Raw genomic sequence first — 14,480 nt, forward strand, 5'->3', positions numbered from 1 at the left:
CCGTAGGGCAGGACAAATCCTCAGCTCTCATCTTGACTTCCCAAAGCAAACTCGCTCCACAGAGGGGAGGCGAAAGTCATTATCTTTAAGGTGCTGTAGAAAACTGGTCATCGGGACTGTGGGGACTCTCCCTGAACCTGGAAGCTCCCAGGCTGAAACCAAGTCTTCCAGGAACCCCCATGATTACCTGTCCTGTGGACACTGGGTCTTTCTGGGTAACCTTCCCCAGCTTGCCCTCCACGGAAGCTGCCAGCAAATAAAAGTTTTCATGCTGGGCGACATCTCCACCCTGCTGAGCCACATGTAAACTTTCCCTTGCCCTTCTGGTGTACTAACTTCTTTCTCAGTGAAAACAAACAAAAATCAAAGGGAACTCACTGCCTCCAAGTGAGTTTGTGTCACCGTCCCACCCAGCCATTCGGAGACCCTGTGACCTTCCCGTGACAGTCTAAGAAAGGCAACATTTTCCTCTCGGCCACACAGGGATGCTTCAGAGTGCGGAAAACCAGGATGAAAGAACAGGGGTGGGGAGATATTTTTATCCATTAAAAGAGAGAGAGAGAGAGAGAGAGAGAGAGAGAAAGGGAGAGTGTAAGAAAGGGGACAGAAAGGGACCCACAGAGTCTGGGGAAGAGAAAGGGAGAAGTTGGGTTACTCACATGCTTGGGGCTGGCGTGGAGGACGGGGCTGGGGTGGAATGCGCGGCCCCTCAGGTGCTTTCAGTTGCTGATAACTCGTTGCTCCGCTCCTCCGGTACCAGCTGACAGTCCCCTGTCTGTGTCTCTTTGTGACTAAGGACACAGTACTCCCAACCTATAAATAGATCCCGACTCTGTGATTGATATAACAGGCAGCTGACAAAAAAAAAAAAAAAAAATCTCACAACCATAACCAGGTCTTAAACAAAACAGCAAAAGGCTCTAGACTTTCAACTCCACTGAGCCCCATGCAGACTCCACAGCCACTGATGGACGCAGGAAAGTGTGGAAGAAAAATATACCATGAAGGGGAGGAGGAACTGGGGGAAGGCAAGTGCAAATGGGGGGGGATGTGGAAGACAATGACTCCTCTAGTGGTGTGCAGCAGTCACTTGGGGTCACAGGAGAGCTGGTGACTGATGGTCGGCAGAAAGTGAGGGGAGGAGCCAGGGCAGGAGGTCCTGACCTGGAGAAGGAGAGAGCCCCCCTCCTCTGGATCCTGAGCCTGCCAGGGCCCTAGTCAAAGTCCTGACTTGGGAGCATTCGTCAGCTCAAGTGCTTTCCACGAAAGTTTCCATTCCTCCTGCCAAATTAGGAGGCAGGGAGGGAACTGAGCTTTCCCAGCTCAGGGGCCAGGCAGGCTTCTTGGGGGCCATGCAGAAGGCTCCTGGAGGGTGAGTGAGGAAGTGCAGGTGCCTGGTGAGGCCAGGCCTTTGAAGAGGCCAGGAGATGGCATTCCCAAGAAAAGAATGACCTGAAGTTGAAAGGCCTTGGGGGTGTCAGTCTCTCCTTTTTCCCTAAAGATTTCCTAGGAGATCAAGTCATCTGAAAAGGGTTCCTTTTTGGAGAACAAGCCCCACTCTTTGGGGTACTGCAGGGTCTCTAAGAAGCACTGCCTGCCCTAGTTTCTACAAAGTTGGGGCAGCCTCTCTGGGGCAGGCCAGTCTAGCTCCGAAAGCTGAGCCAAGCTGAGCCAAGGGGCTCAGTTTCTGGAAGATGGAAGAATCATGATGAAATGGCACAAGTTTGGGTTGCCCAACAGCTAACCAGGTGAGCATGCATTACCCCAGAGGGCTTCCCGTCTGCCATCGGGAGACCCATGTGCTTCAACTACACAGGCTCATCTGCCTTGATTTTCTGGATTTCTTGTGCATGCTAATTGAGGCAGAATTTCCGAGGAGGTTCCCCTTTAAGAGGGGTCATAGGATGAGCCCCTTGCTGGTGTGGGTAAGGGACAGGTACTTCGCAATCCTTGAAAATTCCTGATCCCCAATTTTTAAAAGAAATGAAATTGAACTTCCTCTTCATGTTAGATCTAACCCCTTACTCTCCAGGTTATCAGAATCTGTGAAGATGGGGTGATATCTAAGCTGTTGAAGTCAAAATCCTACTTAATGTGTAGGACCTCCAATATTTCCACCAGTAGCCTGCCATTGGAATATGAGCTCCAAGAAGGTAAAGACTACGTGTTTGTCTTATTCACCATCACATCCCCATGATACCTGATCCATAGTAAGACCTCCTGAGTATGGATTGATTGAATGAATGACTGATACTTAAAATACTATCCTTTGAGTCACTCCTTTGGACTAAGTAAGACACTCTCTAGAAATGTCTGTATCATAAGAGCATCCCTAGGAAGGTCCAGAACTGGGACTGAGACTTTAAGCAGATATAGTCAAACTGCTATTATTTTCACTCACACTTTCATCTGAGAACCACTGCCCTTCTGGGCACCAGGCCAGTGACACCAGTGGTCAGCCACCAAGTACTCCCCTCTAATCAGGCCTGGCCACACACAGGGTTCTCTGCAAGTTTAGTTGCTGGAAATACAGGTAACCCTGCAGTGACAGGGCTCTAGAGAGATTCTCATGCTGATGACTGTTAGAAAGGCTCTGAATTGTTCTGGAAATGTTAGGGAATCAGATAGCCAGAATGCTTGCATAACATAGTATATATATGAAAGCCCCCTGGAAAAATGTGCAATGGACACATAATAACTGTACATACATACAATGTGTAATGATCAAATCAGAGCATTTAGCATTCCCATCATCTTGAACATTTGTTGTTTCTTTGTGGTGAGAACATTCAAGATCCTTTCTTCTAGCTATTTTGAAATACACCATCCAATGTTGTCAGCTATAATCATCTTTCTGTGCAATGGCACACCAGAACTTCTTTCTCCTATTTAACTGAGACACTGTATCACTAACCAGTCTCTCCCCGTCCACCTCTCCCACTCCCCTCCCCAGCCTCTGGTAACCACTATTTTACTTCTAAGAGGTCAGCTTTCTTAGATTCTGCATATGAGAAAATTCACCATTTTAAAGTATGCAGCTGAGTGGCATTAAGCACACTTACAATGTTGCACAGCTATCTATCACCACTGTACAGTTCCAGAACATTCCATCACCACCAAAGAGATCCCTGTACACATGAAGCAGGTACTTTCTGTTTCCCCATTAGTCTGCTAGGGCTGCCATAGCAAAAGACCTCAGACTTGCTGGTTTAAACAAAAGGCATTTTTCTTTCTTTCTTTCTTTCTTTTTTTTTCTTTCTTTCTTTCTTTTCTTCTTTCTTTCTTTCTTTCTTTCCTTCCTTCCTTTCTTCCTTCTTTCTTTCTTACTTACTTTCTTTCTTTCTTTCTTTCTTTCCTTCCTTCCTTCCTTCCTTCCTTCCTTCCTTCTTTCTTTCTCTCTCTCTCTCTCTCTTTCTTTCTTTCTTTCTTTCTCTCTTTCTTTCATGAGACAGAGTCTCACCCTGTCACCCAGGCTGGAGTGCAATGGCATGATCTTGGCTCAACACAACCTCCACCTCCCGGGTTCAAGCAATTCTCCTGCCTCAGCCTCCCAACTGGCAGGAATTACAGGTGCCCGCCACCACGCCCGGCTCGAACTCCTGACCTCGTGATCCACCTGCCTCAGCCTCCCAAAGTGCTGGGATTATAGGTATGAGCCACCATGCGGGGCCCTTATTTCTCTTTAACATATGCACTCTGGGGACCCTAGCTTCCGGCAACCACAAATCTGCTTTCTGCCTCTATGGATTTGCCTATTCTGTGTACTTCATGTAAACAACATCACACAATAATAAGTGGTCCCTTCCTAAACTCTTAACCCCATGTATCTATTCTATAGAAACAAGGAGACTGATTTTTTTGCAGTACTTTTTGTTTTGTGTGGTCTGCCAGGCACTTGGTCTACGTCCAGCCCAGTTCTTATCCCCTCAGTCTGGGGGTGAGCCTTCCAGCCTATGAAGTCAGTGACCATTTGTGAATACCTGTTATGTACTAGCTGCTTCACCTGGGTTTTCTTGTCACATCCTCAGCACATACCCACAGGAAGAATTATTACTCCCTTGTATTAGTCTGCAAGGGCTGCAGAAGAAAGTAGCCAAAACTGGGTGACCTAAAACAACAGAAATGTATTGGCTCCCAGTTCTGGAGGCTGGAAGTCTGGGACTAGGGTGTCAGCAGGGTTGGTTTCTTCTGAGGACTCTGAGGGAGAATCTGTCCAGGCCTCACTCTTAGCTTCTGGTGGTTTGCTGGCATAGTCTTTGGGGTTCCTTGTCTTGTAGATGCACCATCACCTCAATCTGTGCCTTCAGCTTCATAGTACACTACCCCTGTGTGTGTGTCTGTCTCGGTGTTCAAACTTCCCCTTTTGATAAGGACACTAGTCATTGGATGAGGGTCCACCCTAATGACTTCGTCTTAACTTGATCATCTGCAAAGACCTTATTTCCCAATAAGGTCACCTTCACAGGTACTGGGAGTCAGTAGTTCAACATCATTTTGGGGAGACACCATTCAACCCAGAAGATCCCCTTTTACAGAGGAAGCAACTGAAAGCTCAGGAGGTCTTGCACCTGGAAGGAGACAGAGCTGTGTGTCACCACAGAAAAGACACAGGCAGAGGGAGGTGGGCCCTTGACTGCTCCTCTCTGGCGGTGGGGATGTGTGCACCTGCTGGCTCAGTGCCACCGCGCTCCATTTGGCTCGCTCCAGCATCATTAGTCCCGGCACATCAAGGTGACTTTACATTGTTTACAAGGGCCACTGAAAGTGCAGTCATCCCCCTCCCACACTGTCTTATCAACTCATTTACCTTTCCGAATTCCCTAACATAGACTGCCAGCCAGGAGGGGCGGGCAAGGACCTGCAGTCCAGGAAGGGCCTGCCTCCACTTTATCTGAAAAGAAAAATCTATCTGCTTGGGGATAGACCTAAATACAACACACCAGTGCGGCTAGGCCATTAATCATCTCTGGCAGGGACACAGACCAGGGAGCAGCATTGTGGGCACGCTGGCTTTAAACTCAAGGGCGAGGAAGCTTTGGGGACGCTGCTGGGCACATCGCCTCCAGAGGGCGTTCCACAGGTGCATCGGATAGGGTCACACATGGTCCTCTTCCCATGCTGGTGACATCTTGCATGGGAAGAAGAGGCAGGAAGGGCAGATCGACACCCTCAAATGATTCCCCAAAAGCAGGTGCTCCCGCTGAAGTAAACACCCACTCCCTGGTGGAAGCAGAATGCTTTTTGACCAGGAGCCCATTTGGCGAGGAACTCTCCACACCCAGCTGTTTGACACATGGCCATAATCCCCCGGGGGATGCTGTATTCTTCTTAGAGGAAGGGAAGCTGTCAGAACAGGGACTCGTGGAATAACAGGAGACCTAAGTCCACAAATCAAAGGCCCTCAGGCCCAGACTCCCCTTTCCCCATTGCCACCATTTCCTTACTCCAAGAGACATGCCCTGCTGCCCAGCCGGCCTGCATGGCAACCCATAAACACGCTGTCCCAGCTAGGTGTGTTCCTGGCTCCACTGCCTTCCTTCTCTCTCACTTAATTTCTATTCATTCTTCATGGCCCAGCTCAAGTGTGACATCTCACCTGTCCACCACTCCCTGTCCACAGCAGCCCTCACCTCCAGTCTCCTCCCATCACCAACAACACATCTCATCTGAGTGCCTGTCACATCTCACATCGCCTTGAGGAGTGTGCTGTCTTCTCACCTGTGTTTGTCTCCAGCGGCCAAAAGAAGCAGTCATAATGGAACAATTGCTGTCATTCATTGAGTGCTGTTGTGTGCTAAGTTCTGTGGAAAGCAGCTGATCTACGTCCCCTTATTTAATCCTTACAAGTACCCTGATGGTCGATAATTCTTTTCTCCAGTTCATCAGCTGGGAAACTGGCAGGCCAAGTGGGCAATGACTTGCCCAGGTTGGACAGTGGGTAAATGGTAGAGTTAGGACAAGCCTCTGCCTGTGAAAGCCTGTGCTCACAGCCTTTCTGCTATGGCCCCCACCCAAGTGTGGGGGAGGGGTACATAGTGATACTTCCTCATAGTGTTAGTGAACTAAAGGAATAGGATTTCCACCACGAACACAGCTGGAAGAGAATGGACAAAGAGAGATGGACTTGCACTGGCTGGGTGACCCTGTGGGGTGTTTCCAGAGCTCAGGGCCTATCTGCCATGATTTGGGTCTTTTCCTCTGGCTGAGTAAGAGAAAGATCTTAGAACCCAATGACTGCTGGGAGATTTCCCAATTATTGGATGAACCCCATAGGGAAGAGTTAGATCACCCTAGTCTTTCCTTCAGGATGGGATTTAAAGCAGGCAAAGAGAGGTGAGGAGCAGGAGAAGGACAAGGGTGAAAAGTTTAGGAAGTCTCAGAGCTGGGTGTGGCCAGAGCTCATGCTGGCCATGGATTCTAGCAGCTCTTCCCAGGCCTCAAGTCTTGTTCCTTATAAATTGGGAATAGGGAGTCCGATCCCAAATCTGCTTTATAAAATGGGAGGGTTGAAGATACCCGTAAAATCCTGGTCATCAATAAACATGCTATTATTCTGCAGTTTTTCAGATCTATCATTAGTATGCTTTGATCAAAAGCAGGCAGAAACCCACTGTGGCTAATAAGCAGAAATATCATTTTTTGAAATCATATAAAGTAACTCATATTTAAAAAAGAAAAGACTGGCCAGGCACAGTGGCTGAAGCCTGTAATCCCAGCACTTCGGGAGGCTAAGGTGGGCAGATCGCTTGAGGTCAGGAGTTTGAGACCAGCCTGGCCAACATGGTGAAATGCTGTCTCTACTAAAACTACAAAATTAGCCAGGCGTGGTGGCAGCCACCTGTAATCCCAGCTCCTCAGGAGACTGAGGCAGAAGAATCGCTTGAACCTGGGAAGCGGTAGTTGCAGTGAACTGAGATTGCACCAATGCACTCCAGCCTGGGTGACAGAGCAAGGCATCATCTCAAAAACAAACAACGAAAGGAAAGACTGAGGAAATGAGGGTGGCTCTGGGGGTCTGAGAACAGAATGCGGTGGATGGCTTCTTTGGGACACAATCACTGGAATGAATGAGCTCCAAGCAACTACTAACCCTGCTTCCTTCTACTCAAAGGCCAAAAGCCCAGGAAAGACACTGACTGGCTCAGGCTGGGTCACATGACCACAGTGGGTGGTAAGGAGGTCAGAGAGGTTGACAGCTTACCAGGACTCTTCACAATGGGAGAAAAGTAATTCCCCAAAGAGAAACCAGGGTGCTGTCACCTCTCTGAAAGGAAATGGATGCTGGTAGTCAAACTTTAAAAGTAGAAATTGTCCAGCACTCTAAGGAATATGAATTTGCCATACCAAAAAAAAAATCTCTGGAGGTTTTGAGCCTTTTAAGGGATAGAGAGATTGATGGCAGCTCTCTACCGTATCTCAGATAAGCTTCTGTTTTTCCTCCTGCCCCAGGATACCAGCTCCATCCAGCCCTGCAGCCAGCCCCTCTCCAGAACTCTGTCCTATCAGTTCCCCCCTCCCTCTCTCCCACCATTGATTCTCTCCAATGACTCCTTCCACAAAACTTACTGAAATCCTTTAAAATCTGCTCTATTCAAAATCAAAACAAAACAGAACTGCATCGTGTTGGACCCTGCCTTCTCCTCAGCCTACTTCCCTTGATTGTAAAATGTTATCCTCCCTGGACCATGGGTCTTACTTTTAGATTCTTAATAAGTCTCCCTTCTACATGTGGCTGCATTCATAACCAGGTAACTGCAGTACATGAGGTGTGCTCAAAGCCAGATTCATCATCGTCTTCTATAAACACACGCTTCTGCCTGTGTTCCCTCTTAACTCACAGTACCACCACCCACCTCATTCCCCAAACTGGAAGCCTCCAAGTCACCCTTAACTCCTCCTTCTCCCTCCACATCTGATTAGCCACCAAGTCCGATCACCAGGGTATGGTCAAACTTGAGCTCATTTGTTTCCTCCTGGCAGGTGTGGGGTGATATTGTGGTTCTGATGTGCATTTCCCTGATCATCAGTGCTGTTGAACCTCTTTTCATGTATTGTTGGCTATCTGTATATCTTCTTTAGAGAAGTGTCTATTCAAGTCCTTCGCCCATTTTAAAATCAAGTTATTGGCCAGTTCAGGTGGCTCACGCCTGTAATCCCTGCACTTTGGGAGGGCGAGGCAGGCAGATCACCTGAGGTCAGGAGTTTGGGACCAGGCTGGCCAACACGGTGAAACCCTGTCTCTACTAATCATACAAAAACAATTAGCCAGGCATGGTGGCACATGCCTATAATCCCAGCTACTTGGGAGGCTGAGGCAGGAGAATCGCTTGAACCCAGGAGGCAGAAGTTGCAGTGAACCACTGCACTCTGGCCTGCCAAACAAAAGCAAAACTCTGTCTCAAAATCAATCAATCGAGTTATTTGTTCTTGTTTTCGCTGAGTTATAAGAGTTTCTTGGGTATTCTGGATCGTAATCTCTTATCAGATATATGCTCTGCAAATAGTTTCTCCCACTCTGTAGGTTACCTTTTCGCTCTGGAGGCAGAGTGACTGTCTGTTTTGCTGTGCGGATTTTTAGTTTGATATAGTCCTACGTGTCCAATTTTCCTTTTGTTGCCTGTGCTTTTGGTGTCAAATCAAGAAATCATAGGCAACTTTTTCTCCTATGTTTTCTTCTAGGGGATTTACAGTTCCAGATCTTACATTTAAATCTTCAATCCATTTTGAGTTGATTTTTGTGTATAGTTTAAGTATTCAATTTCATTCTTTTTCATATGCAAATCCAGTTTTCCCAACACCAGTTGTTGAAAGGACTATCTTGTCCACGTGTATCCTTGGACCCTTGTGAAAGGTGAGTTGACCATATTTGCATGGGTTTGTTTCTGGGCTATCTATTCTATACCATACTATGGTCTATATGTCTGTTTTTATGCTAGTACCATACCATGCTGTTTAAATTTCTAGAGATTTGTAGTATGTTTTGAAATCAGGAAGTGTGATGCCTCCAACTTTGTTCTTCTTGCTCAAGGTTTCTTTAGTAATTTGGGGTCTTTTGCGGTTCCGTAGGTATTTTAGATTGTCTCTTCTATTTCTATAAAAAATGCCATTGAGATTTTTGATAGGGATTGCATCAAGTCTGTAGGTAGCTATGGATATATGGATATTTTAACAATATTAAGTCTTCCCATCCATGAACACAGGATTACTTTCCATGTATTGTGTCTTCTTTAATTTCTTTCATCAATGATTTGTACTTTTTTATTTTTTTTTGAGACGGAGTCTATCTCTTTCATCCAGGCTGGAGTGCAGTGGCATGACCTCAGTTCACTGCAACCTCTGCCTTCCGGGCTCAGCAATTCTCCTGCCTCAGCCTCCTGAGCAGCTGGGATTACAGGCTTGCACCACCATACTCGGCTAATTTTTGTATTTTTAGTAGAAATGGGGTTTCACCGAGTTGGCCAGGCTGGTCTTGAATTCCTGGTCTCAAGTGATCTGCCCGCCTCGGCCTCCCAAAGTGCTGGGATTACAGGTGTGAGCCACTGCACCAGGCCAATGATCTGTACTTTTCAGTGTGCAGGTCTTTCACCTCCTTGGCTAAGTTTATTCATAATTATCTTATTCTTTTTGAAGCTATTGTAAATGGGATTGTTCTCTTAATTTCCTTTTCAGATAGTTTGTTGTTAGGATATAGAATCACTACTGATTAGACCAGGCATGGCAGCTCTGGTCTATAATCCCAGCATTTTGGAAGGCTGAGGAAGGCAGATTCCCTGAGTCCCAGAGTTTGAGACCAGCTTGGGCAACATAGCCAAACCCTGACTCTACAAACTACAAAAAATTAGCCAGATGTGGTGGTATACACCTGTTGTCCCAGCTACTTGGGAGGCTGAAGTGGGAGGATTGCTTGAGTCTGGGAAGCAGAGGTTGCAGTAGCTGAGATTGCGCCACTGCACTCCAGCCTGGATGATCGAGCAAGACCTTGTTGAAAAAAAAAGAAGAAAGGCGAGAAGGCAGGAAGGCAGGAAGGAAAGCAGGAAGGAAGGAAGGAAAGAAAGGGGAAGAAAGAAAGGAAGAAAAGGAGGAGGAGAAAGGGAAGGAAGGAAGAAAGGAAGGAAGGGAGGGAGAGAGGGAGGGAGGGAGTAAGGAAGGAAAAGAAAGAAAAGAAATGCAACTGATTTCTGTTTGTTAATTTTGTGTCTTGCAACTTTATTTATTAGTTCTAACAGATTTGGGAGTTTTCTGTATATAATATTATGTCATCTGCAGAGATAATTTTGCTTCTTCCTTTATGATTTCTATGCCTTTTGTCTCTTTTACTTGCCTAACTGCTCTGGTTAGGACTTCCAGTACTATGTTGAGCCAAGTGGTGAGAGTAGGCATCCTTGCCTTGTTAATTTTCTTGTTTAAAATATCTAGTGGCTCTCCATTTTCCATAGGATAAAATCCAAGTCCTTTGCTTTTCATAATTCAGCTCTAACTCATAGTCCTGGTCACATCTCTCACCGCCCCTGGCACATGGAACTGTCTCCCCTACACCATTGCATTCTCTTTCATCCGTCTGCTTGAATTACACCATCAGCATTCAAAACCCAGCTCCAGTGTCGCCTCCTCTAGGAACCTGTCCCCACTTCAGCCACTCCTTCCCCTGAACTCCTACGGGACTGTGGGACACACTCTCCTAGAACACATATCACACAGTACTGTAAAGATTTGTTCACATGTTGGTCTCCATTCCTGGGATGTAGCTCCTGGAAAAAGAGGACTTGCTTTTTTCTTGTTTTTATCACCCTCTGTTCCACTACCAGCCAGTGCCTATCTCAGCTCCTGACATTCATTAGGTGATCTACAAATGTTTGTTGAATGAATGAATGAATGAAAACAAATTAGGAAGCATAAAGTAAGTAGGGTAAGAGATCAACATAGGATGAGTGAGAAATGGTCTGCAGGGTGTTTGACGAGAAGGCTGCGCACTGCACAACTCCAGGAGGCACCGTTCATGTGGTAGTATGCATGGATTTCCTAGAATAGAGCAGATCACAACATGGGCAGATGTGTGCAGCGGCCCCATAAAAAGAACTGACTTAGGAAGGGATAGACCCCCTTCCAGGAGAAAAAGTACCAGCCACCAGTTAATATTTGAGTAGAAAGAGGCTTTTGGGGAAGAGAACATAGATGAAAATGATGAAAGAGGAGTTTGAGCAAATGCAGGAGACATCACCGATGGCCTTGTAGTCTTCCAGTTTTCCTGGCTGGCTGAGCCAATTACTGTGGATGCTAAAAATGCGGTTGTTTCCCCAGCTTCCCTCACAGTTAGAGGTTCGCATGTGTCCCAGTCAAACAATGAGACTTAAGGGGAAGTTTGCTTGGGTAGAAGGGGAAGGCATTTGGGCAATGTTTTCCTCCATGATAGAAAGAGAGACAGATCAGGCAAAGAGGTGCAGAGGTCATTGAGCAACCATAAAAAAGAAACTTGGAGAGGAAAAGCCAACATGCTAAGGACGGCAGAGCACAAGAATGAAATAGGTGTGGGACCTGGCTCACTGGTAACCTGCTGGACCAAGACACCAACCCTGGAACCACCTACTCCTGGTTGTAGAAGATGATGCATGCTTGTATTGCTTAAATCACGATTTGCTTTTCATAGTCTCTGTTACTTGCATCTCAAAGCATTCTAACTGATATGTTGGGTGTGGTGATACACATGGCAATGCAAGCCTGGACCCAGACAATTAATATAAACTGCATGTAAACCAGTGGAAGAGCCCTGACACCCCACAGGTTAAGAATCCCTAAAATGCAGCCAGGCAAAGTGGCTCACATCTGTAATCCCAGCACTTTGGGAGGCCAAGGTGGGCGGATCACCTGAATCCAGGAATTTGAGACTAGCCTGGTCAACATGGTGAAACTCCATCTCTACTAAAAATACAAAAATTAGCTGGGCATGGTGGCACATGCCTATAACCCTAGCTGCTTGGGAGGCTGAAGCAGGAGAATCGGTTGAACCTGTGAGCAGGAGGTTGCAGTGAGCCGAGATTGCGCCAATGCACTCCAGCCTGGGTGACAGAGATTCCATTTCAAAAAAAATAAAAAAAAATCCCTAAAATGCAAACATTGGTAGAATAATGTCAATGGGGTGAATTCCATAATTCCATTTTACACTTTCAGTTATTTCGTTTCTCTCCTTAATAGTTGGTACCATGCCCCCAACCTTTTTTGGGGGGACAGAATCCTGCTCTGTTCCCCAGGCTGGAGTGCAGTGCCAGGATCTCAGCTCACTGCAACCTCCACCTCCCAAGTTCAAGCGATTCTTGTGCCTCAGCCTCCCAAGTAGCTGGGATTACAGGCATGTGCCACCATATCCAGCTAATTTTTGTATTTTTAGAAGAGACGGGGTTTCCTCATGTTGGCCAGGCTGGTCTTGAACTCCTGACCTCAAGTAATCCGCCTACCTTGGTCTCCCAAAGTGCTGGGATTACAGGCGTGAGCCACCACGCCAGCTACCATCTTCCTTTAACCCCAAGCCCCACTTCCAAAAAAATACTGTCAGTCTTTAGGCTAGAAGAAAACCTGCCCATTTCTGCAGCACTTTACAAAATGATTCCTCATTGTTTCAGTCACAGTAGCCCCTGGGCTATGGGACAGGGTAAGGAAACAGCCCAGGGACAAGTGGCAGCAATGAAGACATCCCTTCTCTCTGAATCGGTTGGGCTGCAGGAGAGAGTTTCCTGGGGAGCTTCTCTTGCACCTGAGCACTTGTTGTGTGCCAGGCACTGTTCTAAGTACTTTACACGTGTTCACTCATCTGATCCTCATAGCAGCCCCTGAAATAGAGATACCATTATCATCCCATTCTACAGATTAAGAAACTGAGGCACTGGGAGCTCCCATAGCATTTCTACCTTGAAAGAGGCAGAGCTGGGATAGAAACCAAGTCAGTCCAGCTCCAGACCTACGTTTCCCCCCGCAACCTGCTCTGTGATGGTGGCAACTCCTTTCCAGTGTTATGGTTATTAATCCGTGCCCCTCCAGGAAGAACCCTAGAGTTGGAAGCAGCAGACAGCCCTCTGTCTTGGTTTGCTTGCATGTAAGGACTCTGCTGCCCTTCTGTTGGCTAAACTCAAAGATGCAAATTTTCTAATTGGGCTTCACTCCCAGCACTGACACACGGGAATGGGGGTAAAGGTGTCACCGTCTACCGCCTCAAGGACTACATGAGGCCGACTTAATACATAACTTGGAACTCCATAATCTTACCCCATAGATTGCTTGGTATTTGCCTTCAGTAGATTCAGAGGTAATTAAATTACCGTGCAAGCAGCTTGCAAGTCTGAGGAAAAGACTTAAACTCAAAGTAAAGCCTTACTAATTCAGACAAACGGGGGAGGGATGAAGGAAAACAAGAAGGAACTGTAGCTTTCCTTTGAAAAGAAACACATTTTTTACATTTCTAGTACTTAGAGTAAATCACACTAAACATTAATAGCAGCCAAATGGAGTTCTTGCTGAGTTTGGATGAATGAATAAATAAAACTAATTTTAATTAGCATATTCCTTGTATACAAATACCTTCTATTAATATACTTTAGAAAGCTTGTTGTTTGAAGGTTAAACATTCATTCATACGTCCAACAGGCCACGTGGAGTATCATCACGGAGAATCTACAATGCGCTGCTGTGTGCTTTCTGTGAGAAGCTAAAGATAAGGAGATCAACAAGATTCAGACAATATCCTGGAAGAATCTGCAGACTAAGAAAAGACATATGCACAAATAAATGACGGTACAATAGGCTAGGCTTTATTAGGAATATATAGACAGTGTAGTGAGTGACTATACTTATGGAGCAACTGACTCTCTCAGAGGAGGTAAAGGAAGGATTCACTGGGAAGGTAATCCTTGAGCCGGGTTTTGAAGGATGAATAAGAGTCTGCCAGGAAGAGAAAAAGAGGAAATCCAGGGCGGCCACAAGACACGGGCCAGAGTCATTCAGAGGTCCAATGATGACGCTCTGAGGTGGCTAATCGTCATTCGTAGGAGCTACAGCTCAAGTGTCACAAAATGTGAATTGTTAAATAGAAGCTTTTAATTTGATAATATAATGCAGAAAACATTTTAAGTACAGAAACACTTTAATACAGAAAAGCGCAAAAGGGAATAAATGTTCATGTACTTGCCACCAGCATGAACGAATGTTATCCTTAAGTCATTAGCTACCAATTATTTTTTAAAAAGTAATAAAACTTTGTGTACCAGTGCAGTGGCTCATGCCTGTAATCCCAGCACTTTCAGAGGCTGAGGTGGGAGGATTACTTGAGGCCAGCAGGTTGAGGCTGCATGAGCCAAGATCGTGCCATCACACTCCAGCCTGGGTGACAAAGCAAAACCTTATCTGAAAACAAAAACTAAAACAAAATCGTTGCATCGTTAAGACACTGATGCTGCTCCTCTGGTGTTCTGTCACCTTCTCTAGAGCCCCCTTTC

The 14,480-nt window shown here is 46.2% G+C and overlaps 1 protein-coding gene across 1 annotated transcript in view; it reads right to left on the reverse strand.

The window, feature by feature from the left end:
* ESRRB (estrogen related receptor beta) overlaps nucleotides 1-1,085 on the reverse strand; it is a 184,942-nt gene extending 183,857 nt beyond the window's left edge. The window contains exon 1 of the mRNA XM_017528576.2: nucleotides 660-1,085. Within this exon, the coding sequence (XP_017384065.1) occupies nucleotides 660-661 (2 nt within the window). The 5' untranslated portion in view covers nucleotides 662-1,085. The remainder of the gene's footprint in view (nucleotides 1-659) is intronic.
* Nucleotides 1,086-14,480: the final 13,395 nt, after the last annotated feature.

The sequence above is a fragment of the Cebus imitator genome, unplaced genomic scaffold, assembly GCF_001604975.1.
Source record: "Cebus imitator isolate Cc_AM_T3 unplaced genomic scaffold, Cebus_imitator-1.0 Scaffold54, whole genome shotgun sequence".
NCBI classification, from domain to species: domain Eukaryota; kingdom Metazoa; phylum Chordata; class Mammalia; order Primates; family Cebidae; genus Cebus; species Cebus imitator.